Raw genomic sequence first — 26,360 nt, forward strand, 5'->3', positions numbered from 1 at the left:
GGGGCAGTAGTGCGACTTAAACGAGGCCAGACGCCGTCCAATCCAAAACGAGGAAAATGTGTTTTGTAGGAAGTGCGTCTCTTTAGCAACCGAAGAACCTGAGCAATGGCCTCCTGCGCGATGGACAACACGTAAATAAATTAATCACCTCTGCGGTCGCTACACGGTATCATTAGCACTTTGCTGTTTGCAGGATCAGAGGCAGAAAAACTGCTGTGGCTCGTAATGGCCAGCGGCAGCGGATTGGCGTCGAACCAAAGCGGTCCGGAGGCTCCGTCCAACTCGGTACAATGCGGAGCCGCAGCGGCTCTGTGCAACATGCCAGCCTCAGCTCCCGCACCGTCCGCCTCCCCGCCGGGCCTCGGCCTTCAGCGGGAGCCCGTCTACAACTGGCAGGCGACAAAGAGCTCCCTGAAGGAGCGGTTCGCTTTCCTGTTCAACAACGAGCTGCTCAGCGACGTCAGGTTCATCGTGGGAAAAGGCAGACAGGCCCAGAGGATACCTGCCCATAAGTTCGTCCTGGCCGCTGGCAGCGCCGTGTTTGATGCCATGTTCAACGGGGGGATGGCCACCACTTCAGCTGAAATAGAGCTCCCTGACGTGGAGCCTGCAGCTTTCCTGGCCCTGCTCAGGTAAGGTGGGACAGGTGGTCTCAGACCCCACACTCAGCTTTCAGATTGCTACATACCAGGACTGCACAGAGAACAGAAAAAGTCATTTTAATAACAAAGCAACACAAATTGTTTCCACACTACCCCCCTCGAAAGCCTGCGAGGATAAGCGTGTTAGAAAATGGATTATATTTACGCATTGGTAAATATAATCCATTTTGTAAAACAGTTTAAAACCCTAGATTATTTTCAATTCCACAATTCTGCACTACTTTGTTTGATCTGTTGTAGGAAATCCTAATAAAATATACATATTCAAGTTTTTGTTACGTGACAAAATGTAAAGGGAAAAAAAATGTCAGTGTAGACAATATGGACTTTAAGTTTTGTCACAATATTTTGTGGGAGTATTGTGATTAGGCCTGTCATAATGACGAATTTTGCTGGACGATAAATTGCCCCAGAAGGTATTGCGATAAACGATTATATTGTTGTTTTGAGATCATTTTCAAGTAATATAAAGGTAATTGTATAATAATGGAAAGGCACATTCTCAAAGATCAATAAACTTTTAATTCTATTGAACATTTAACACTGGAACTGGAAGACATTTTACATATCCTAAATAAATAAATAAAACAACAGAAACAAAAAATAAAATAAATTGTAAAGTCTTCTACATTTATAAATTATAGACAAAATTCTTCTTAAAAAATGACTGGCAGAGACCAAAGTACGAGAATGAAGACCAGTTCTTGTAGAAAGAGAGAGAAAAGAGGAAAACGATAAAACATGCAAATGGAAATTATTGAGCTTATTTTAATTTATGATCCAATTAATTGATTTATTGTTTATTGTGACAGGCCTACGTTGTAATAACGATCAACGTGACCATAAAAACTATGTACTACTTCTTTTTCACACAACTTCCTGGCTGTGATTGCATGACACAGCAGTCACAGCCCCACAAACACAAACGCCGCTCTTGAAACCGCATACATCTATAATGCACTTTTTTAGGTTACCAGACACATAAAGAAGTAACAGCGCACATTAACTGCATTTAATTACATTTCAATATGTATTGATACTCTTAAAGCAAACAGTGGAGAAGATGCTAAAAATAACGATCCAGACAATATGTACAGTATTTTTAGATATCAACTAGAATCAAAATCAAAATTCTTTTCATGACAAGAAATTTATCGCAATAAAAGATAAACGCCCACCCCTAAACCAAATATACACGAAAATATAGATTTTCTTCTCATTTGAAATCGAAGCTTTGGGTAGCTTGGTGAAAATTGTTTATTCTTGTTCTCGCTGTTCTTATTTTTGCTGTACAGGTTTCTGTATTCCGACGAGGTCCACATCGGTCCAGAGACTGTGATGACGACTCTGTACACAGCGAAGAAATATGCAGTCCCAGCTCTGGAGGGCCACTGTGTGGAGTTCCTCACCAAGCACCTCAGAGCCGACAACGCCTTCATGCTTCTCACTCAGGTTACTGTCGGTCTACGCAGCGGTCTAGTCAATATCTGACAGTAAAGGAACTAAAAACACTGAACAATGTAAATACTCCTCTTGGATGCAAAGTGCCTTTACTCAAACGTGAGATAATGTTCTTTCTAAAGTCATTATTAACTAGTGAGGCACTCAAAGTCTTTATCGGTGGCTGTTTTTATGACATAAGTCACTTGGTCTAATCTCCATTTATATTTTCTTGGAAGATTGAGAGAGTGGCTCCCAGTTTTTCCAAGTAAGCGTTTAATTACATTAGCTGCTCTATTTTGTGTTTATTCCTTCAGGTTTCAACATTTTGTTCTACAGTTGCTTGATATTTCTTTAACATCTTGAAGGACTGCAACGTAAAACATAGATTCTTTCGCAAAACCTAAGCAAAACACAATCCCAGGAGTGATTTCCGAGTGTAATTTTTGGAAATGAACCAGTGGTAGTTGAATGATTTTTCCTTATTATCCCTTAATTATCAGGTCATGCACTTAAAGTAATATGATTTTTTTTCAACTTGTTTATTAAATGCATGAAAAATAAGGTGCTTTGTTTTTCAGCCTCAAGACACACTCACAAAACATCCAGTTCTTACGTTTTAGTTTAGTTAAAATTAGATAACAGTAGAAACATGTGCTTCTGCTTTTAGATAAAAATATATCAGCTCCAGTAAGGAACTTGTAGCACATGTTTAGTGTTTGCTACATCCTTAAAACCTAAATTAGTAGGTCGGACCAAAAAGAAGTGCATGTTTTGATCATTGCAATTTTATTATATTTTAAGCTTAATTACACATTTCCCACAAAACTAGAGTATTGTTACAAATCACAGCATCACAATATATGGAGCAATTTAATCTATAGGTGAACCCATCAATTAACAAATTTTCTCTTGATTTGTGGGTCAGACGGTGAAAATTAGTTTCTTTTTTTCTTATAAAATGCATGAAAACTGAAAACTGCCACCATTTTCAGTCAATATAGTGTTTTTACGCAGCTAAAACATAAAATCTTAAGTATTTTTGTCTTAATTTCTAGTGCAAATATGTGCGTAGTGTTGAAATAAGACAAAATTAAGTTACTAATAACACTTCCACAAGAAACGGGATCCTTGTTTTGAGTTAGTAATTCCTTAATATTGAAAAAAAGTGCAGATTCTACTGGCTTTTTTTTTCACTTAAAACTTAGGAAAATGTCTTATAAACCTTAGATACTTAAATAAAATTTAGACTTACAGAGGTAAGTTTGTAATATAATCTCTCAAAAAAAACCTGCAGTACATATTTTCTCTCTCATGTCTTATGCTTTGTTAGAACGGGGGGTAAATGGCAGCTTAGACTGGAAATTGGCCCTGAAGTGCCTGATTGGTGCATCTCCAATGAAATTATAACGTTTAATTTGATTCATCATATTTCATCTCTGGCATGGTTTTGTATTGGTTTTCCATGCTGGCCAAATTGTATGCACATTATTTAATTGCTGCAGCCAGCCTTTAACAGAATGAATGGCTATAATCTGAATATTCTGCTCCATTTCACAGGCGAGGTTATTTGATGAGCCTCAGCTTGCCACTCTTTGCTTGGACACTATCGACAAAAGCACTGCAGACGCAATAAACGCAGAAGGCTTCACTGATATCGACCTTGGTATGCGAGTCTTCTTCACACCGTGTGTGCTGCTCCGCCGCTTTTGTTGTAGGATCTAAAAGTGTTGCTTACTCTGTGTGTGTCTGTGTGTGTAGATACGTTATGTGCAGTGTTGGAGAGAGACACACTCAGCATCAGGGAGAATCGTCTGTTCGAAGCGGTGGTCCGCTGGGCAGAGGCGGAGTGTTACAGGCAACAGCTTCCCCCAACCTCGGAGAACAAGCAGAAGGTTCTGGGGAAAGCGCTGCCGCTCATCCGCTTCCCGCTCATGACCGTTGAAGAGTTCGCAGCCGGTATGTGTCCTGGCAGAAGGACCGTTTGGTTGTCAGTGTGTGTCCTGAGCAGATCAGCCGTCACTCAGCACGTTCTTCATGTTTCCTGATGTGTCCATACAGCTCCAACCACAGAAACCAGTTTGATATTTTTTCTTGTGCGACAGGGCCTGCCCAATCTGGAATATTGTTCGATCGGGAGGTGGTAAATCTGTTTTTACACTTTACAGTAAACCCCAAACCACGGGTCGACTACATTGACAGGCCTCGCTGCTGCCTCAGGGGGGAGGAGTATAGCATTAATAGATTCCAGCAGGTTGAGAGTCGGTGGGGGTACAGCGGCACCAGCGACAGAATCAGGTCAGCTTACGTCCGTTAGTCGACGCCGGGCACGAAACCCGTGGCTCGTTTTAACAACTGTTCTCCTGTTTATGTTTCCCTGTAGATTTAATGTTAACAGAAGAATATCCATCGTGGGTTTTGGCTTATATGGCTCAATACATGGACCCACTGACTATCAGGTCAACATTCAGGTAAGGCCTTCAACCTCTGCTCCAGCAGGAGTAGCACGAGTAAAAACGATAAACAAGCTAAAACGATAAACCAGCTAATATTTTTAAATATAGATTTAATATATGTTGTAGGAGTTTTTTTTTTTTTCTCATGGAATAATTGCATTGCATTTCCTCAGCAGTATCTTGTAGTATTGTAGTACACTACAAGTATCAGCAACATGTTTTTAAATCTTTTTTTTTTTTTTTTGTCATTAGGTTGGAAACTGTGTGTCTTTAGCAGATTTTCCATAAAAAACATCCCATGGAAGAAAATATATTCATCCTCTTGTCACAAACTTTTACGCTTTTTTGTTTTGCAACCCAAAACATGTAAATAAAATATTGGGAATTTAAGACAATACATGTCATGCAGTAGAAATTACAAGATGTCTTTTTTTTTTTTTTTCAAAAGGTCATGTGACATTTGTGGTTCTAAACAAGTTTTATTAAGATGGACTGAGAGCAAGAATGGCTCTTTGGATTGTAAAGTTTGCAAACATCTGACATAGATAGATTTAGTTACATTATGACTTCAGCTTTAATCCTCTTTGAAGAGGGCAGCCAGAAGAACTGATCATATTTTCACTCCTAGATGTGACTATTCTTTTTACTGCTTAATACAAATCTGGTGGTTTTAAAATAGTGATTTCACGAGCAATCTTTACAATGTTTTAACAGTTTTTAACTTTTAAGAAAAGGCAACTGGAGCAAATAATAAAGCAAAGGTGAGAACTGATTAAACCTCCTTGTAAAAGACAATCATTAACCTGCTGCATAATCCAAACAGATTGACCTTTTAAAAGAAGTACAGTGTGTGCTGGGACCTTTTACCACATCAGTTTTGTCCCTAAATGACAAGTTGCAAAGCAAATTTTGTTATTGGACAAAATGGTAAATACATTTTTCAAATGCTGATTTCATTTATTAATGAAAAACAGTACTGGCTTGGCCACATGTAGGGAAACAAAACCACCCTGCTTGTTAAACCATTGTTAACCTCTTTTTTCTTTTTGCAGACAAAACAATGTTTCTGATAACAAATCAACAATTTCCTGTTTTCAGATCATAGAGAGTGACAAACGTATCACACTGGGCCAGAATGATACCGGTTTCAGCTGCGACGGCTCAGGAAACACCTTCCGAGTGATGTTTAAAGAGCCTGTGGAGATCCTGCCCAACATCAGCTACACTGCATGTGCCACCCTAAAGGTCAGCCTGAGCATTTCGTCAGAAGAAATCATCGCGAAAACTTGAACTAACCAATTTGGGGGATTTTTCTTTTTTTTTTTTTTTTATCTCACAGGGTCCAGACTCTCATTATGGCACTAAAGGGTTGAAGAAAGTGACCCAAGAATCAACAACTGGGACCAAAACTACATTTCTGTTCTTTAGCTCACCTGGAAACAACAACGGCACGTCGGTAGAGGATGGCCAGATACCGGAGATCATCTACTACATATGAACTTTACATACTGCCATGCAGGTACAAAGAACCAGGAAGACCTCAGGCCACTGGAAGGACTGGACTTCTGTGAATGGATGCAGTGCCTCTGGATCGCCTGGAGTATTTTATGTGTGTCTGTGTGTCTGTCTGTGCGTGCGTGCGTGTGTGTCTGTGTGTGAGTGAGAATGCCGTGTGTGAGAATCTCTGTACATATATTCACGTGCAACTCTGTTTTGCGAAAAGAAAAAGAAAAGTTTTTCGGGCCTAAAATTTTCTTTTGTTGTCGTAAGTTGTCTAAATACTGATGTTCTGTCTGTGCTACTAAGCTGCTTGTGGTGCAGAAGTTGCACAACTAAAACAACAAAGACGGCAACACGACTTTCAATGAGGCCAACTCGCTATGTCTGTTTGTGCTGATGCATATTTTTAATGTGCACTGTTGTACTTTATAAAACAGGTGTCTTCAAGTACCTTTTCTCTGTGTTGTACAAAGGCTCCCTGTGCTTAATTTTGCCAGTAGTTCTTTCTGTAACTTATTACACAGTGTTTACTTCGCATTTCACTGAAATGTAAAACAGGAAACAAATGTTCCGAGACATTTATGGGTATATTAAACCGGAATTAGTTTATTTTTAGCTTTTGGGCAATAAAACACGCTAAGACCAAACTGACTGATTCGTTCAGTCAATATTTCATGTGTATTCTTTTTGTTGTTGTTGTCTGCCACTAGGTGATGCTGTCTTATAAACAGATTTCAAACCACTGAAATTATTTAACTGCAGATGACAAGGAAAAAAACTATTGGTGGAAGATATAAATTGAGAAATAGCTTCAATGTTTTTTTTCTCAAACAATGTATTCAGTAAAAAATAAGTGATGCAACATTGTGAAAATCCAGAAGCTACTCTTTTTAAAAAAACAAAACCATTTTATTTATTTTATTTTATTTTATTGCTCTATGGCCATTTATTTGACAGTACTTTCACAGACAAGTGGGGAATGAAAGAGCGGGCGACATGTGGTAAAGGTCAAAGGTCCCGGAACTCGAACCTGTGACGATCGCGAGGAAGAACGAGGCCTCCATACATGAGTCGCGCGCTTTTCCACCGCCGTGTCAAAACCACACTGTTTTTTAAGTCCCATTTTTAAGTGGAGTATTATTTCATTTGTTATTTTTTAAAGTTGTTTTTAATGAAGATTTTAGCAAAGTTCAAAACATTGTTTCACAGCAACGATAGCCTCTGTTATGCTTACCCAAATCATGCTGCGAAGTGCCCTAGCATCGCCCCGAAGGATTTCCTGCTTGTGTGAGCTGAAAGGCCGTCTGCTGAAACATCTCAAAACCCCAAGTGCTTTTGCATTGCATAAGGTGTACATGCATTATGCGAGACACGCTTTGGAAACAAGAGGGCCCTTTTAGACAGCTGTGAGTGGGCTTTGATGAAGAGATGGATCCAGGATGGCTGTCAGGTGAGTCACCGAGACCTGAGAGCTTTTGCCGACTGCCCACTTAGACAGCCTTTTATAGAAGAAAGATTCTGTAAAATCAGCTTGACGCAGGGATTTATTTATTTTTTTCATTATTTTATTTTATTTTATTTTTTTTATTACACCCACAATGTAAAACAGCAATCAAGAAAAAAGTAGGACACACACTGAAGCCTCTGTTCTCTCTCTCACCTGTTTTATGTTACAAGGCCTGGAATGTGTTGAAATACAGCTCCATAAAATATTTAAAGGATCTATTAGGAATACATATCCATTGAACAAAGGACAGATGATAAGCTTGAACACAATATCAACTGTATTATGTGATTTTATTTTTTCTTTCATTGCTGAAGTTATTAGCTTACAAATCCATGACAGGGTGTTGTGCTTTAATGTGTGTGGTGGTGTTTGTGTCTGCTATTGTGTGGGTGGGTGTATGACAGCAGAATGAGCTGTCTGACAGTTTGAGCCTTCGACTGGAGCACTAACAGCAGGGAAGGCGATTTCTGCCTCTGCTGTTGGTTCTTGACAATTTATGACACACGACAGTGCAGAAGTGAGATGTTTATCACAATGAAGCAGGACTATATTAGGCACTGCTGAGGACTTTGCTGTGCAATAATGATAATGTGTATCTGTGACTGTGGGTAGCGTCCTCATCGCTTCTAAAGTGGTTTTACATTCGGGATGTGAGTGCACATTTTAACGTCAAAGATTATAGCCTTTTTATTTATTTATTTATTTATTTATTTATTTATTTATTTATTTATTTATTAGATAATACGCAACAAAAAAAAGTTTGAATTTGAAACTTTGTCTCAGACCAGATTTATTTAGACCTATTAAAGATTAACAATTCACACAGTACTCAGTGCATCATCCAAAGAAGAAGACTGTGACACAATCCTGGGTCATTAATCAGAGAACATGTTCTCGTTTACAGTTTTGCATAAGTGGCTAACATGTATAAGGAGGTGTTTTTTTTTTGTTTGTTTGCTTGTTTGTTTGTTTGCTTTTCCAGACGAGACCAAAACTTTTTACCTTACAAGCAAATCACTGTCTATGACTGAAAACACTGTGATGCAGCTCGGTGGTGGCAGTATCATGGACTTATGACACGGTAAGGTTGCTTTTCCTCAGCAAGGACAGAGAAAGTGCTTAGAGTTGATAGGAAGATGGCTGTAGCAACATCTCTTCAGATTTCTGACTGTAGTTTTTATTCCACAAACTCTAACAACAGCTCTAACTAGAGGAAACCTCAAGGTCTCATGCAGAATACCTACACCAGCTCTTACAACCTGCATGGGTAGAAAGACAGGATGATTAAAAAAAAAACGACTGTCAACAAATTTGAACCAAGTGGGTCAGGCTTGATGGTTCCTATGGATCTTCGTTCTTTGTGTCTTTTTCTGCCTCCCTCTGACAGACGGCCTTCTTCTGACTCAGCATCCAGAGCTCAGCTCAGACGAGCTGCTCAGTGTTTGCCATGTCTCATTCGTTAACTGTTAAGAAAAATAGACTGAATCTTTTGTTGTTGTTTTTTTTTTCAAGCCTAATTGGTACAATACCATACAGCTGCCAGGAGTTGTAGATGAAAATTAGCAATTAGGAAGAAATCTACTTAGTTTTATATGACAGACAGAAATGTTTGTGTTGGAACCTTGTCTGTTTAAAAACAAAGAAAAGAGGAGGATATGAGGGAAAAAAAACTCTTAGAGTCTACAAAAGAGTAGCCTCTAAGAGGAGGACAGCAGCCCTGAAGCTACGGAAATAAACAACTTTGATATATTTACTCAGCTTTTATGATTTTTGCCTGTCATAAGACAGGCAAAAATCTCACATTTGTGCTTGTCCTGTGACTTTACTCTGAAAAATGTTAAATTTTGCTCAATCTGACTCTGAAAACAGTTTCCTTTTTTTAAGCGCCTCCTGAAATCTGTACTGCATTAGTACACATGCTTCGGTTTGCAGCCTGTCTGTTGTAATTTGACGACATAATTTACCTTCACACTTACATTTATTTATCGATATCAATCCTGTGCAGTGTGCTTTGGCACATCCTCCATATCTGTGAATCATTGAAATGGTATTTATTCAAAATGTTCTGGTGTGAGACGCAGCTCTGCGTTTGTGTATATCTGGCTGCTTCTGAGCAAAACTAACCTGCAGAAAAAAGAAAAAAAAAAAAACATGCTTGTGTGTTCCTTTTGTCCAGCTGGTGGAGGCTATGCAATTTGTCTCCTGATGATATGAGACAGTTGGTTAATTAAACACCATGTAGACAGGACTGCATGGTGAGCATCAATGGCGCCTGCAAGACTCTGAATAGACAGGTAGGAGGAGTTTGATCGTGTCAGATGAAACTGCTGCTTTGTGACTTCATTCACATCAGATGACACAAGACAAAGGAAGAAAGTGATGTGTTTATGTTTTTATTGCATCTGATAAATTGCCAAATGGGTCTTTATATTGATGCCGATGAAAATCCGTGACATCTGATTTAAGAAAAATATAGAAAAGACAAACAATTAGCTGAAATAGCTGAAAACAAAATTGAAATGATCAAAGTCTGTAATCACCTTTTTAAAACGTTACCTAAATTCATTCGAAGAAAGACGAAAATATCCAAAAACATCTTTTCACCCTTAAAAATGTTTTCAAAAAAGTTTTAATTCAAGACTCATCATTCTGCGCTTTAGCAGAACAAGCGCAAATGACACACAAAGCCTAATTTTAGCTGGCAAAGACCACAAAAAAATCACTTTAACAGAAAGACGAGAAGAAGGTGGTGATCATATTTATTCAGTCTTATGTTAACAGGAGCAAACCCTGATTCCTGATAGCCACTTCACATTTTTGTCAAAGCATGTCAGACGTTTTAACAGACATTTAGTAAACTGTGTCAACTTGTTCGTAGGAGCGAAGCATGTCTCTAATGTGACTGCTGACCTGCATGCCGCTGTGACCTCTTCCTGTATCAGCAGTCCTTCAGTGGCACATTTACTTGTACTTCTACTTTTATTCAAATACTACGAATAAGCCATTCAAGGTGAAATGAAGTTCAACAGAACTGTGTCAGGATATTTAGCGAGAAAGGGAAAAAAAAAAAAACAGCAGACATTTGAAAGGAGCTGAAAGAAACTTTAAAAAAAACAAAAACGGACCTTTCAGGCACAGAATATCCCAACACCCTATTAATGTGTTTGAGTAAAGAAAGATACCACCAGATATAATCAGACTAACAAGCTCGACTCGGCAGCACAGTCCACTCTCTTTACATGCATGACCTGAGCAGATGCATGATTAATTTAAAGGGTGTGCAGCTGGATGAACAGAGGACAAGATGTTGTCAAACCCCATCTAACAGCAGCAATTTAAAATAAAATAAAAAATATCCCATTCCTAATTCCCTAATTAAGTGGGTACGAGTGGCTGGTTAGCATTTGCTCACATGAGTTAATGAGATACAACTCTGTGGAGACATGCATGTTCTTGGCACAAACTGGAAACCACGAATTTCGACAAGAGCAGCAAAGCAAAGCATGCTTCCAACATTCAGACTCACATGCAACACAAATCCTCTGTACTGTCTGCTGGAGGCTGGGGGCTGTCTGGCTGGCTGACCCGGGCCGATCTCAGTCCCTGCACTCTCCAACACCAGATGTAGGTCGCAAAGTGCTGCAGGGGCTGGGAGATGCAGGGCCCCTCCTGTTTGTGTGCAATAGAGGGAAGGGGGTGGGGGGGAACTGGAGTTCATTGTGTGCAGACATGTATTTCTGTGTGCGGTAAGAAGGGGAGAGAGCGGAGTGATGATTGCACTGGATGAGTTCATCACCAAGGACATGGCCCCCAGCACACTGTCTCCATTGCTGTCACATTGTATTGTCCCAAACAGGCCACATGAAGCCTGACAGCCCGGCAGATGAGACTGAGGCAGTACTCCCGTCTCTCTACGTACTCGTCTCTCTCTATTGTTTTTCCTCCCAGCCTCTAAATGATTCGCTATCAGATAACTAATTAAAACGCAGCAAGGGGTGAAGATTTTTGACATTAATAAATCCTAAAAGGTTCTGGAGGTTTTTCCATGCTGTAAAACAAACAAACAAACAAACAAACAAAACAAAAAAAACATTTGAAATAATGTTATCCTCTATTTTTAGAATATGAGTGCAAAGAATGAGGAAGGGATAACCGATACTCAGGAAGGGAGAAGGTGAACGCGTTGAGGTGAGGTCCGGATTAGTCTTTGCAGCAGCATGAACCTCATATATGGTCTACTTTTTGAAGATTGTCAGAGGATGTTAGTTCATCTTACTCTTCTAGTTGTTTGGATAAGAAAATTAAGTTTTGGACTTTTACCAAATGCCCTACGTCTTACAATTCCAAAGCAGGCTAAATGCAATGCATCTGTTAAAAAAAAATAAATAAAAATTGTAAAATAAAAAGATAAAATCTCACTTTGTGGATTTTTGCTCAAAAAAAAATCCTTAAAAGAATGGCTGTACAATTTTCTAAAACAATAAATGTCATTATCTTAAGGAACACCTCAACTTCCAGGATTAGGCAATTATTCAGTATTAATCTTAAGACTAGGAAAAAAAGGCTAAATCCAAACTGTGCCAACAGGACAATATTAAAAGGGTTGGAGACACAGGACTCTGGGATGTAGATGATTTAATCTGAACTGGTTGCTACGCAGCCTTCCCTTCTCTCCTTTAGTCACTCATGTCCTCATCATCCAGCTGAATGTGTTGTCCAAATTAAATGTTAGCCTTGTAGACACTGGGAATCTGAATATAAAACTCAGAAATCATCCCAAATCCAGTGGCATTCGAACACAGTTACTGTTTATCACGTAACAGAGCTCCTCTGCTTAACGGACTGTAAAGCTCTAAGTGCCGACATTAAGGCTCAGAGCTACATATGCCAGAGCCAACGGTGCATGTTGCAGTAATGTATTAATGATGCACATCAATGTTTTAGTTGCTTTTAAAAAAAAAAAAAATTGAACTGTTCTGAATATTGACTGTGAATGCAGGTTTTTCTCTTCTTATTAGAGTAAAGTCGGGGTTAATGGACAGTTAATGGACAGTAGAGGCAGGTAAAGAAAAACCTTCTCTGAATCAATAAGGTATGCAGATGCACTGATAAACCTGAGGCAGTTTAACTGAAATCTAAAGGACTGAGCTGAATGAATAAATGTAACTTGTCCTGAATGATCTTCACTGTTCTCACGAAGCATTTCAGTGACCCATATAAAAAGCCCATCTGGAGAACAAAATTGAGACTGGATGCCTTAATACATGGGAAGATACTGACTCCAGTGGCCGTTGCCAAACATTTTAGTGTATTTATAAATGCAAAATTTTAATCTATGAACATAAGTATTCTTTAAAAGAACCCTCTGATAACATGTGTTGGTTTCACCTGTTTAACCAACCAGGTAGCTAACACTATGCTACATCCCTGATGACTAGGAGCTTCTATTTCTAGAAGCAGGACGACCTTTCAGCAGCGATGGTGATGTGTGAGCATGTTATTCATGAGATACCTTTGGATTGAAGAGTATTTAAATATAATCAGGTGGGTATATTATCCAACTCTCCTTACTAGACCAACATTTATGTTAATGCTCCACAATTACAATGCTCACCACCAGTAGATGTGTGTGAGCTATAATCATCTCTATTAGAGAAAGAGACGAGCTGGGTCTAAAAGTGCAGATTGCAGGTGAGCATTTTAAATGTCTGCTAGAGTTGTAAGTACTGCATAAATAAAATAATTTAGAACAAAAAAAAAAAGTATTTTCTGTGCAGGACAGTGATTTGATCTTTATCTGCTCCCAAATTAGAAAAAAAAAACTTGTCAAAGGAGAGATTAAGACAGTGAAATTGTTTAAGTGTTAGCTGCTGCTTCACAAAATTAACAGGCTAACATTTCTGGCCTTTAACCTCATTGTGTTTCTTTAAGTGAATTACAATTGTAACTCCTCAGCCTGGTTAAAATACTGGTCTCTGAATTTATGACTTAACCCATTGTTTTTGCTTAATTCATTGCCCCTGTGTATCAAAAGCACACAGCAGCTGACACCTAATCATTCGCATGTGGTTCTCTGATCACCTGGTTAAAGATATACACACCTTCTAACTTTTTTCTTAACTCACATTTAAAACTTGAGCATCCCAGGTAGAACACCTGAATTAAAAAAAAAAAATCTTTACACCCATTACAGTAAGGTTGGTGTAGGTGACTGGGTTTACGCAATTAAACTTTATACATCTGATTGCACAGTCAGCAGTCATTTTATTAGAAAAAATACATATACTCATAGAAACAAAGGTTAATCTGCAAGTTCATACACTGATGGTAAAAGTAAAGCTGTATCATGAATACGTTTGTCTTGGAAATTCAGATTTCACATATCACAATCATTGCAAATTTCTGCCTCTGCATGTATTTTTGCTACAAGTAAAAACAAGGAACAGGAGATTTAAAAAGCAGCTCTTACTGCATCACCGATGAAAAGGAGAAACCAGCTGAATCCTACCACAAACAAGTGAAGCTCAAGTCATGAGACCGTAAATAGTAGAAATCTGAGTAATCAGTAGCGATCATAATGTGGACGATTATGAGAGTTGTATCCCTGATTGGAGCCTCTGGACCCAGACTGATATCCACTGCCATGCCCCCAGTTCCTGTCTCTGTCATGCCAGTGCTGTCCACGACGGTCCCCTCGCCACCTCCTGTCTTCTCCCCAACTGCGGTCTCTGTAGCCTCGACGGTCCTGGTACCTGGAAGGTATTCATAAAAAAATAAATACTACAGCATAAAACATTTCCCACAGAGCGGCTGACTGAACACAAACTGGACCAACACTACCTGTTGTCCCTGCCCCTCTGGTTTCCCCCTCCACGCCCCCGCCAGTCGTCAACAATTGGTGGCGGGTCAGCTGGACGTTTCACATATTGCTGGTATTCACTGTCCTCCAGTGAGAATCTGTTCGAGAACAGCTCCTCGTAGCTCTGCGTGTTTTCTGAGGCATCAGACATCCTGTTAGCAAGACGATTAAAAGAAAAGGCTGTTAAACTTTGAAGAAAAATAAAAATAAAAATAAAAAGTATGAGAGAAAACTGCCAAGATGATTGTGTTATGTGTGATTTTGACTTTTTCAAAAACAAAAAAAAAACCCAACATAACTTTAATACTATGTTTACAAGTTTAAAATACAGAAACTAATTTAAAAAACATTTCAAGGTGCTTCATTTTTCAAGCCCAGTAAGATTGTGTTCGAAGCAATTTTTAAACTGAAAGTGGATCAAATTATGAACAAATAAATTACCAGTTTCAAGCCAAAACTTAAAAGTGTCTGCCTAAAATCTGAAGATGAAAACTGATTTAATTTCCCAGTATTATGACAACAACTACTTAACCAAATCAGACATGTGTCTGCACATGTCTGACTTCTGGCCAGAGTTCAGAACTAAATCAGACAGAAAATCTGTAAAAGCTACTGGACAAAAAAAAATCTGAAAATCTGATAGATTACAACAAGTTTTACAAGGAAGAGTGGACAAATGTTGCCCAATCAAGATGGAACGCGATGACAGATCAATACTAAAGAGGACTGATTGGAGCGTGTGCGACACTTTTAATATCCGCTGTTTGTGTCTGTAGATTACCAGGAGCTGAAACTGCAGCAAAGCCTTACTGTACCAGAGAAACCGAAAAATTACATTATGTTCGTCAAGGAATGAATACTTGTTTAAGCAGTGAAATTTATAAGAAATGTTCATTTTTAAGATTAAAATATACTAATATCGAGTGAAAGCAGCATGCTTCACTGTAGTCTGTTTCGTATTTTCATAATTATTCCGTAAAGATCCTTAATATGTTCAGTTATGCTGAGTATTCCATTTTCCAACAACTAAACACATGGAGTGATCTTTTCTGCCAAATAATATACAGTCTCTAGTTTAGCGATGTGTATTTAAACGCTCATTGGAAACAAACAGTTTAATAGAAACTGCTAAACTGAATTGCTATTGCTAACACGGATTTTAAGATTGTTTTCCCCTATGAAGTTCGCAGCAATGAACTCCAAACCAGGAATTGATCCAGTACAATTAGCATAATTAAAACATAAAAGTTGTCCTTCTAATGCACTTTAGCAGAAAATTTAAGAACGTACCTTTCTTTACACGTTAGCTTTAGCGACAACTAGTATCGGAACGTCACTGAAAATATGTTCCCTGAAACACAGAAGCTTGAATAATGGTTCCGGGAGAGCGCGCACCTGCTCCTGATTACAAGCTTTTCAGGTATTAGAAACCTCTATAAAAGCTTCTTTATTAGCATCATCTGTCCGTGTTAAGTCCGGTTTATGAAGACACAGTTTAACTAATATGCATATTAGTTGTCCATCTGACTGTATAACGGATCTCAACTCCAGGAATTCAGCATTATAAACATGTAAGTGTTTAAAAAACGAAATAAAACAAAAACAAGCTGTGGGTTCTGTTTCCTTGGACATTTCGTGATTTCAGACCACAGTTTGGACACAGTTGTCAGCGTGAAACCGCAGCCCAGCACCACAGATACCGCAGGTTTAAAGAGAGTGGGTGGTTTTGCAAAAGGAGGCAGGTGGAGGAAGCCGCTCCGTGTCGCTGCTGCCTGCTGCCTCTGCTGCCCTTCATATGAAACACAATCCCTCTGGGGAGGAAGAAACTCCGCGTTGAGACCAGGCAGACAAACATCAACTTATTTCCTTATCGCCCTACTGCAGGAAGCGAGGAGGAAGCCATTCCTTAGTGGGATTTAGCGCCTCACGTTTGATAGGAGCGACAAACCAGGAGAGGATTTAAAAAAAAAAAAAAAACTTCCTGAACTGAAGGTGTTTCTGTAGGAGCGAGCTTGACAACCCGGTGAATCGAGTTTACGGAGAAGTGTTCTCGTATTTCACTTGTCTCTCAGCAGCAAGAGGACTTTTTTCCCGCTGCGGACAAAGCGGGGTTTTGACTCCGCTGACCACTAATATTTTGAGGACCTCACTTTTAACATTATTTTTTTTCTATAGCCTCTAAATAAAGAAAAGGAGTTGCGCCTCAAGTCCGCTGCAATGGGGTGAGTGATCCGGAGAGCGCTGTCCTTCAGAGCGCCTTTTTTTAACACCTGACTGTTCAATGTGTGTCGGTTCGCAGAAATGCCTCTATAGCTGTTCACCTGTTATTCACTTCACCTGAATAGGGGGAACTGTCTCGGCTCGACTGTCCGTGAGGAGGATCCTTGCTTTACAAGATTATATTTACAGACCTCTTTTCTGTGAGATAATGCGACTTCTTATGTAAAAATATTATCTTGCGTATAGTACGTAATTTCAAGTGGATCCCTGTGCGTTTTTGCGTTCTTCATAATCTGTGCAGCTACCGCTTTGCGGCTTATGATATGGAGGTGTCAGAGTCAACACTGCCCACTAACGAGGAGAGATATGGCACTTGTGGGAGTGTGTGTGTGTGTGTTCGTTCTCTGGAGAGTGTGTGCTTCCACTGTCGTTTACAAGAAACTGCACATAATTTTGTGTCTATAGTCTGTTGTGTGGAGTGTTGACTCTGGCTCATCTCCACAGTTATGCAATCCGTAGCCCACTTGACATGTACTTGATTGGGATGTCTATGTGAGGTACCTACTGTTCCTCTACATTTTGACACAATGATTTTTTTAAAAAGTTGATTTTAATATGAATTTTCTCTCAAAGAATATGTAAATGTTAGGGATTCCTCTACATTGTATGCAAAACTAATGCTGTGTATTTAAAGGCATTAATGTTCAGTAGCTTTCTGAAAACCCGTCATCCACTTCCACATTACTAGTTTCTACCAGATTACACAAGTTTGTCTCTAACTACATAAAATCAAACCAGTTTTACAATCTCGTCATCGTCTTGGAAGTTTTACAGTCACCGAACCGGTTTGGAGAGGTGTTGGTCTTGTTGTGTCATGAAACTGGCCCAGTGGACCAGGAGCCAGGCCAAGACTGGGCAGGTCACACTTACTGGTGGAGACGGCTCTGTGGTTTCATTCTGCCTTATAACATCTGATAGCCGAGAGGATCTTGGAAGGCGGAAGCACCCGTCTCGTTGGGAATCGGGATTCATTTTAATATTACGAGTCAAGTTTGCCATCACTTTTGTTTTAGAAGATGCTTCCTTTTGTAATCAGCTGATGGCTGATTTGTCCAATATTTACATCATCAGAGAATCAAAAGTGACTTTCTAAATGGGCTCAGTTCAAAACTTTAGATTTTTTTTTTTTAAACTCACTTGCAGTTCCCTATTTTTAATCCTTTTTTAAATTAAGAGGCGGGCTCTCCTTCTGAAATCGTTTATCTCTGCAGCACACAATGCTAAGAAATCTGCAGTGTACCTATGGCTGTGATTAAACAAGTTTACACTTGAATCTCAGCGAGAAGGAAGTATAGGAGAAGTGCTCTTGGGTATAGTGATGCATCTTGTTCTCATACTTGTTTTCAATCAAATCCTTTTTCTCTACTGTTGGTGTTTTGTCATTGCATGAATACCAGGCTGCTCTTCTGAAAATGTGACAAGTTGGTGTACATGTAGGGTAATGATGTTCAAAGTGGCACATATAAAGCGGAAGCTCTAGTTGTGACATTATATATTATAGTTATAGCTTTACAGGCTTTGACCAGAGTGTCTGACATTGATATCAAACTGATGGAGAAATGGGGCGTACAGCTGCTACGCCTGCCTGATGGTGGAGACGATGGATTTTAACTTCACCCACACACCAGACAACCATACAACATACAGGCTCCTTCAAACCCAAAATGCATCAAACCGAGTGAAGTGCTGCTCATGCTAATGTCTGTAAGGTGAAGGACACCAGACACAATGAGTTCTCTACTTCCTTTGTGTCTAGCCTCCTTCACCTACTCCTTTGACTATTTGAAACTCTATTTCTAGTTTTACTGTAGGCCATAATTTATGTCCTACGCCGTTCTAGATGTTCCAACTCGAATCAAATCGTATGGATACCCAGAGTTGTTGTTTTTTGTTTTTCGATATGGCTCTCTTCCTAGGGAAGCATTTCTCATGGGGCGACATGAGCACTCGGTTAATGGGTGATTTTTTTTATTTTTTTTTTTACTTGCATTTTCAGCCAACATGTAGTCGGCACCCCACGGAAAGTCGCTGGTCTGTTTCACTCAACTTCCTTCGCTAAAAGGAAATCTGGTTTATATTACATTGTCTCTATTCAAAAATATAAAATACATGTTCTGGTGTGACCTGAGCTTGGCGGGTCTACATTTGAGATTCATGAAGCTTTTATTCCATTTGAATACACAAAAAAGAAATATGCTCCATGATTGTTTTGGTATTACAAACACTATATTGTAACCTAAAAATGTGTATCTATAGACCAGGGCTGAAATGATTAATTGATTATCGAAATGATTGTCAACTAATTCAGTAATGGATAAATGATTAACTGGAGTGTAGAGACTCAAAGAAGGCCTTTAGGTTTAAAAAAACCCCAAAATGGAGTCGGAGCCGTAATCAACCCAAAACTATACAAAAAATAAATTTTACAATTAAGATAAAACTGTCTTTGCCTGTAATGTTTGAACCAAATTTTAAGTGGTAAAATTTTAGCTTCACCTAGTTCACATTTACTAATAGAATGCTATTGATTTATATTTTAGGCACTACAATTTATTTTTCATTATTAGAAAAGGAATTGAATTATTTTTCATTTATTGTGTTAAATGAAGAATCTGTATAATGTGAATTTTATTTTGTCCAATTAATCTATTCTTAAAATAATTGTTGGTTGCGACCTCGGTATAGACTGGCTGTTTGTTTTTTATCTGAACGTTTGGTTTGTGGACTGATGGCTGATTCTTGGACATCTTATCATACAAAGTTGATCTCACAGGAATGTGTAGCAGAAGTTTTACGGAGGCGATCTTACTTGCGCAATGTTTGTCTCTCTGATTACACCCTTGTGATGATGCAACAATGTTGCACCCTGGGGATCAGTCAGAGCTGACGAGGTGTATCTTACTTTTTGTTTTCACTTCATTGTTGGGAGTTCTTCTGTATGAAACTATTCACTTCTAATTTAAGTTTTAGATTAATCATTTCACAAAAAAAATACTTAGGAGAGGAAACACCCAGGATATTTTTCTTTTGTACCTTAATTACTAGTCTTTAACTGTATGAAGTCACTGGCGTCATTTATTGTTTTGTTTTTGTCACTAAAGTTCCATAGGACTCACTGAGGCCATTGTGAGTTTGTCTCAGTAATAATAATGCAAACATACGCCTTAATCGCATACCTGCAGTTGAACACTGCTGAATTTTGGGAGTGAGAAAATTTGTACTGCTGCAGTGTGAAAGAAAGTTGTATTTTAGGAAGAGGTTAGCAGCTAATGCACCGTGTCTCTGGAAGTACTGAAAAATAAAGCTTAGATTGCCTGAAGCCCTGTTGTACAGCATAAGCACACAGGCAGCCAGCAGTATAATCAGCATATTGCTATTTAAAGCAAGCTATGCTGGGAGCAGCCCTAACACAGGGATAGATGATAATCTCCTGGCTGGCCAGAGAATGACATCCAAAGGCTTAACACTCATTGATTAGGCTCTGTGACATGGCAGCAGGTCTCTTGGCCGCCCTGACAGGAGACTGGACTTTAAGCCTAACCAGAGAACCAGAGTGTGTGCCTGTCTGCCTCTGGTTTGGAGGCAGCCCTCATCGAGCTCTTGTTTACAAGAACAGAAACGGGTTTTAGTGGTAAAAAGGGTAAAAGAAGAGGGACACGGATGGTGGATTGAACGTTGTCTCAGCAGATGGTTGAAGCCCAGGAGGCCATCTGCTGTCATACTGGGTTTCTGGGGAGATTTCCTCACTCCCTTTTCCTTGGATCTCTCAGATTAAGTTGGGCTCTTCATGTCACCTCAGTGTGGCGGTGGGGGGGCCTGCTGCGTCTGCTGGCGTGAAGCTGGCCTGTCGCCTGCATTACATGAGATGCTGCTGTATGACGCCAATAACTGGCAAGACTTGTGAAGGTCACTGATGACTGCAGCTAAAGCAGGCTGATGGGAATTTAAAAAAGAGAAAATTGATGATTCTGTCAATTCAGTTGTTCAGAATTGGTTGTTAACGCTTCAGTACTATAGCAAATCAGAATGCAAATGTAACGAGAAGACCCAGTCTGAATGAAATCTGATTTTTATTTCATGAGTGTTTTGACTGCATTGTGACTGATTGCAGGCATGTCAGGGGTTGCATCACAATATTCAAATATTTCTTAAGGCAAAACTTGCTGATCTGTGAGCTGGTGTTTTTGTGCATTGTTTTAATATTAACTGAGCAATTCAGGCCTAAGATTGCATTCTAACTTTGGTTGATGTTTGTCTTTTAGGTCCTCATTTTCTTCCATTTTTAATAAGCAGGTTGTGTGTTTTTCTCTTTTTTTGCATCTTGTAAATAAAGCTATAAAAAAATGTCAAATTAAACCAAACAATATCAAATGTATCTCATTATAGGCTCAAAATTTAACATTTTGAGCCTATAATATAGGCTCAAAATTTAACATTTTGAGCCTATAATAGTCAAAATATCACATTTTGACCATTATAGGGTCAAATTTTAACCTATAATGGTAAAATTTTAGGTTAAGTCACCTTAAGGTTACTTAAGTTGAAAATCACTTAAGTGACCTTTGGACTGAGAAGTTCAGTGGTGAGGGTTTCATCTTTGCTCGTCCTTCATCCACCAGGTTTAGTAGGTTGACTTGTAAAAGTGCTGCGTCACGATATGAAGGAAACGTAACTTCAATACTATCGGTGAAAACTGGGATGACTCAGTTGATTACTCGCATTTTTCTCACTCTTTTCTTTTAATTTCAGAACATCCCCACCAGTTTCTGAGTTTTATCGTCTCAGCCACTAAAAATAATCATCAGGTGTGGGTATTAAGGGCAGTTAATCTGCCCACCTGGGCAAATGCATTATCATTTTGCAGCGTGTGCACTTTAACACTTGAAATTTAGTTTTCTGCCAAAGATTATATCCAGGAAGTCTGTTGTAATTTCAGTGTTCCAAGTCATTTTGCGTTGGCAATTTTGTTTTAAATAATTTCGAAAATCTACTTGCAGTTATGTTTTGTGACTGCAGTTGTTTATATGTAGACAGAACAGGTTTTTCTAACAATCTCAATCTCAGTGTTTTGCCTATCCTTTGATGAAAGGATAGGAAACATGGTTGTTTTGCCTATCCTTTGATAAAAAGATAGGCAAAACATCAACTTGAGGCAAAACTTCATTATTTGTTGTTGATGAAATTAGAAAGAGCTGTTCTGTTTGGGCTTCGATAGTATAGAGGCTATCCTGCAGAAAGCTACATCTAGGGGTGGTAAAGCTCCATGATATAAGTAAGATATCAAATAATATAAGATAATCTGATATCTCATATTATTTAATATAAAAAACATCTAATTTTGGCTTCATTCAACCAGTTAAATTAAATATTGGCACACAACATGGACTCATGACACCAAGACTACAAAAGCCGATATACATAAAAGGTTCTTTGCGATACTAATATTGCACAAGTTAAAAGTATACTTTCATGCTACACTGCAATCGTGAGATGTCACAATGTTTGTAGCCGGTGGGGAAAAGAAACAGCAAAAAAACAATTAAGCGTAAACTTGTCATTATGTTGGAGCTTGCTGTTCTCCTTCCATATTAAGATCTGATTACTTTTTCTCCGCCTTCATCACCACTGACACCATTACTGCATCAACAACTGCATCACTTCGGCATTAAATTGAGAACTTCTATCCTCAGTCAAGCAAAATGTAAATTCATGGTCAAACATTTAGTAATGCTAACAAGCCTGTTCGCGAAGCCGTCTATGCTGACATAATAAGGTGCCACCATGAAGATGTAGTGGAGGAAAGGGCATCCTCTGAAATAAAACTAAGTGGGTGTGTCGCAACATCCTCGACAGCACACACAGTCCTCTGCTAGGTCTAGAAATGTGTTGAGCAGAGGGAGGAATACATCGGGCTTCTTTGAAAACCAGGCAGGGGCAGGCTGATTTCACTTGACTCGTTTTGTGATCGGATGCATCTTGATCTGAGCTCGCTTTTTAAGGGGGGAAAGGAAGCATTACATTTTCTGCATGCTAGCTACTGGGGACTAAAATATGCACCAGCCTTTATCTGTGATGGCATAGGGGGTGCATCACTGTATATTGAATCAGTAATTGTGCATGTGTGAAGATGCTATTGATGACATGCCATAATCAGGATTATGTTTTTTCCCCGGATTTCCACCAGCGTAGCTTCAGTTTATGTAACCGGCTGTGTTTGGCATCAAATTTATTTTGCTCCTGTTTTCTAAGCATATTTATGTTGCACCAACAAGATTTCATGTGGATATCGTCAATATAAAAACTTATAAAACTTGTTGTGATTGTGACTGGCAAGCAAAGCATTTGTCCCTCCAAAAAAAACCCTGTAATGTTCCTTATATTAAAATTCACATTTAAACTTTTAGCTGAACATCCTTTAAAATAAAGATGAAGGCATAGGATAAATATTTCAGATTCGTAAGTCTCATTAGGTTTCTATGAATCAGAGCAAGCTTGGTGCCTTTGTAAATGTCCCAAAAAGGGGGGGGGGAATCATAATGCAGAGTTTTGTTCCAGTAATTTCAGTCACATACAGCAGAAATCCTGCAGCTGAGGTTATTGCATACAGTATCTGGGGGGCAAAACTGGGCTTTAACCTCCTGACTTCATTAGAGAAACAGCATCTTTATTGCACTGAAAACCCAGGTGGTTTGCTGTAATGAACAGAGCTCTTCTCTGTTTTGCTCAGTCAAATCTGTGAATTCCTACTGTTCCATAAAACATCTAGTTTATATCCAGCCTTGTATGTTTGAGCTATAAAGAGGATTACACACACACAGACATACTGAGACTTTCATTTATTCTTTTTTTTTGTAGTATAGGCTCAGTGACTGATTCTGTTTTGGTTCCGACTTGAAATTAGAGAAGTGTTTCATTTTAATGGTGTCATATTGTGCAGCTGACCTCCAAATCTTCTGAACTAGAGGAAGTCATTTTCCCTTTTCTCGTTGGAATAAAGATATCCCCCCGTTTTCTTTTCTCATTGAAAATCCAGCTGAGTTCATGTCAGCGCTGGTAGGGGAAGGTGATAAAATATAATTTGTTCAAAATCAGCAGTGAGTAATTTTCCTTCTATTGCTCAAGTTCTTGAAGCGAACAAGAATACAAACTTATTTTTTAAAGCACGTTGATCGGAGATGGGGGTCAGCATGCTTCCTATTGGATCATTGTTTGGACCATTTGGGCTGCTGGGTGTTCTGGTTTGGCGCATGTCTAATCAAGAATGAAAATGTAAAACAAACAAAAAGTAGATTTGTCTTGAACACCTTTTTGTTTGTTCCTAAATATTCAATCTGCTTGTTGTTGCACTGGTTTCCTGTGGTTTGTTTTGCTTCCTGACAATTTATTAAGAAGAAAACCCATTTCTTGGACAGCTGGCCTTAGACTGACCCAGTGGCAAAGAGACAAATGAGAATATCTTATGTAACAAACTCATTTATGTGATGGAGCCTGTGGTTCTGCTTCCATTAGTACCTGAATGCACAGTTGATGTTTTTTATATACTTACTGCTTTTTCAAAGCACTAAACCTGGTGCTACATGGTGTGCTGATTCCCTCTCTGACCTGCAAACTTCAGACATTTTTAACAGCACTCCTAGGTTCTTTAGTGTGCACCAGTAAAGTATTATCTTTCTATATAGCAAGCAAAGTTGAACTAATAAGAATGCTTCTCTGTATTTCATTTCAATGCGCTAATGTATTTTCAGGTCCATCCTGCCATTTATTGAATGAGGATGAATGACAGCGGTTGCTTTATTTTCTTCCTTACGTAGGCTGTATAACCTGTCAGTCAGATACTGTTCACTTTCTGTCGGAAATGGAAATTTTGCAGCCTCCGTCTCTGAGGCCACTCGCTGCAGATTTTCTGTCAAACAGGCTGGTTTTCAATTTTGACATTCTGTTTGTTCCCTTTGACCTCACATTACTACTTGGTCATAAAATTTCCGAATGCGGCTGACGGATGAGCAGCGTCTGTTTGGATTGCTGGCCTGGAGTGGATTCCTAAACTCAGGAATCTTGTTTAAAACCAGTTCTTCTAGTAGCTCTGTCTTCTTCTTTTAGTTTTGTTTTGCTTCTTCTTGTCTTTTTTCAAAACCACGTAGGGGAGAAATGCAATGTGACCGCAACTCGTTGCAATAGAAAGCGCATCTAGAGACTCCAGAGTCAAAAGTGACGGCTGTGTGCTTTTATTCACACTTTCTCTCTGGACATTGTGTCTGCTTTAAAATATCTTCTTTCTTTTTTTTAAACAATCACAGCGCTGGAAAGCCTCACTCCCCCTTTAGACCGTCATGTTTAGGAACATCAAAGGTGGCTTAAAGTAAATCTTTTACAGGACTTCAGTGTTGTCTGCTGTTATTAATGCAAAGGCTTGTAATCTATTAGCTGGAGGAACACGTTTGACAAATTTCAGCTGGTTGTCATCGGCACATCTAGATTTGTTTTAACATATTCTTTTTAAGCGCGCAGCTCCATTAATTTCCCATGAGCGATTATTGATCTAAGATGAGCAAAGAGACGATGCATGTAGAGACAGACAGAGCAAATTAACTCAGACTTGCCTCCCCTCACAGAAACACACACACCTGTAAATTATTCAAAGCACCAGATGGGGACAGAGAGCACTCGACAGTCAGTGGGACCAGAATTTAGTCAAAACATCCCCATCGTTTTTAATTCAGGAAAAATCAATCAACTTAATGCCTTTTATCCCCAAAAATCAGATCACTGGATTCCACTAACAGTTGTGTAAGTGCAGCCATGTGTTCAGTGTTGGCCTTTCGCTTGTCTTCCCCTGCCAGAGCGAGCTGGCTTCAGACACGGCCGCCCCAGCAAAGGTCAGCCTGTGTGTGTGCGTGTGTGTGTGGATGGAGCAACAGCAGTGATCTGTATAATGGGTTTTGTTGTTCCCAAAGCAGATGAAGATGGAGATTAGGCTTAAAGGGGACAGCAAATTTATTAGGCTTTAATTTCTCAGCAACCCATAATCCCAATGGAAGGAAAAGCTTTATTAGCTCATGAATATTTGCAGCATGTCAGGCTGGCTCTCTGCTTCACATATTCCTCTTTTTTTTTTTTAAATGGTGCAGCTTTAACCCTGCATCTCCTGAAATTAGATTGTTTGCAGATGTTTTTGACTTTAAAGGCATCAAAAAAATATGGCTTCATTTAAATTTTCTGTACATGTTCATAATAAATGCAGTGCTTTACTGTCTAGATATCAATTTGGGTCATGAACAGCAAGTCGGGTAAAAGTCGAATGCAAAAAGAGAGAAGGCTCAGAAAAACATAAGACGGTATTCAGTGAAGTGAGATGAGAAATCTGTCACTGATCTCGCAGGTTGTATAAAATAAAAAAATATGCTTTTCTTACTTTCAGTGTTTATTACAGCTTTTACAAAGGGTCTCTAAAAATTATAATTGTTCCCTTCTGCGTTCAATACTTTAGTGATTCACATAGGCAGCCTTTGGGTGATTTTAATATTTCTGAGGTTGGATCACCTTTGTACTTAAACGAAGATCATTTTTAGATGATGATTTCTAATTTGATATCTCAAAGGTTCTCAGTGGAGGTGTGTGTGTTTTTTTTTTTTTTTTTTTTTTAAATTAAAATATAC

General features: G+C 38.9%; 3 protein-coding genes across 7 annotated transcripts in view; 2 read left to right on the plus strand and 1 right to left on the minus strand.

Annotated features, from left to right (window-relative positions):
- Positions 1-42: 42 nt before the first annotated feature.
- Positions 43-6,728, plus strand: LOC103143574 (BTB/POZ domain-containing protein 1). 2 transcript variants are annotated; one of them, XM_007560170.2, is made up of 8 exons: positions 43-632; positions 1,958-2,114; positions 3,663-3,768; positions 3,864-4,061; positions 4,271-4,400; positions 4,486-4,573; positions 5,657-5,803; positions 5,898-6,728. In XM_007560170.2, exons 1-8 carry the CDS (start codon positions 226-228, stop codon positions 6,054-6,056), a joined length of 1,392 nt encoding a protein of 463 aa, XP_007560232.1. In that variant the 5' UTR covers positions 43-225; the 3' UTR covers positions 6,057-6,728. The 2 variants fall into 2 exon arrangements, with proteins under 2 accessions (XP_007560232.1, XP_007560231.1); XM_007560169.2 differs by having other exon boundaries at positions 226-632; positions 4,208-4,400.
- A 7,081-nt stretch (positions 6,729-13,809) lies between these two features.
- Positions 13,810-15,801, minus strand: ramac (RNA guanine-7 methyltransferase activating subunit). Of its 2 annotated transcripts, none has more exons than XM_016675403.1 (3): positions 15,721-15,801; positions 14,406-14,578; positions 13,810-14,317 (listed from the first exon to the last, which is right to left on the minus strand). In XM_016675403.1, the coding sequence occupies exons 2-3, from the start codon at positions 14,573-14,575 to the stop codon at positions 14,128-14,130; spliced, it is 360 nt and encodes a 119-aa protein (XP_016530889.1). In that variant the 5' UTR covers positions 14,576-14,578; positions 15,721-15,801; the 3' UTR covers positions 13,810-14,127. The 2 variants fall into 2 exon arrangements, with proteins under 2 accessions (XP_016530889.1, XP_007560236.1); XM_007560174.2 differs by having other exon boundaries at positions 14,406-14,576; positions 15,715-15,796.
- Positions 15,802-15,901: 100 nt separating this feature from the next.
- The window catches only part of LOC103143575 (homer scaffold protein 2), a 28,641-nt gene continuing 18,182 nt past the window's right edge, over positions 15,902-26,360 (plus strand). The window contains exon 1 of one of the 3 annotated variants that reach the window (XM_016675402.1): positions 15,902-15,995. In XM_016675402.1, coding sequence (XP_016530888.1) covers positions 15,994-15,995 — 2 coding nt within the window. In that variant the 5' untranslated portion in view covers positions 15,902-15,993. Of the gene's footprint in view, positions 15,996-16,034; positions 16,647-26,360 lie in introns of those variants that run through there. The other 2 variants (XM_016675400.1, XM_016675401.1) reach the window with 2 other exon arrangements.

The sequence above is a fragment of the Poecilia formosa genome, unplaced genomic scaffold (assembly GCF_000485575.1).
Source record: "Poecilia formosa unplaced genomic scaffold, Poecilia_formosa-5.1.2 Scaffold113, whole genome shotgun sequence".
Classification (NCBI taxonomy): domain Eukaryota; kingdom Metazoa; phylum Chordata; class Actinopteri; order Cyprinodontiformes; family Poeciliidae; genus Poecilia; species Poecilia formosa.

Excerpts from the sequence above, each read along its gene's own strand:
- LOC103143574 (XM_007560169.2), top strand. The coding sequence starts at position 226 with ATGGCCAGCGGCAGCGGATTGGCGTCGAACCAAAGCGGTCCGGAGGCT. Across the intron at positions 3,769-3,863 it reads CTTCACTGATATCGACCTTG|ATACGTTATGTGCAGTGTTG; the intron begins GTATGCGAGTCT and ends CTGTGTGTGTAG. Across the intron at positions 4,574-5,656 it reads ACTATCAGGTCAACATTCAG|ATCATAGAGAGTGACAAACG; the intron begins GTAAGGCCTTCA and ends TCCTGTTTTCAG.
- ramac (XM_016675403.1), bottom strand. The coding sequence starts at position 14,575 with ATGTCTGATGCCTCAGAAAACACGCAGAGCTACGAGGAGCTGTTCTCG. Across the intron at positions 14,318-14,405 it reads CAGAGGGGCAGGGACAACAG|GTACCAGGACCGTCGAGGCT; the intron begins GTAGTGTTGGTC and ends AATACCTTCCAG.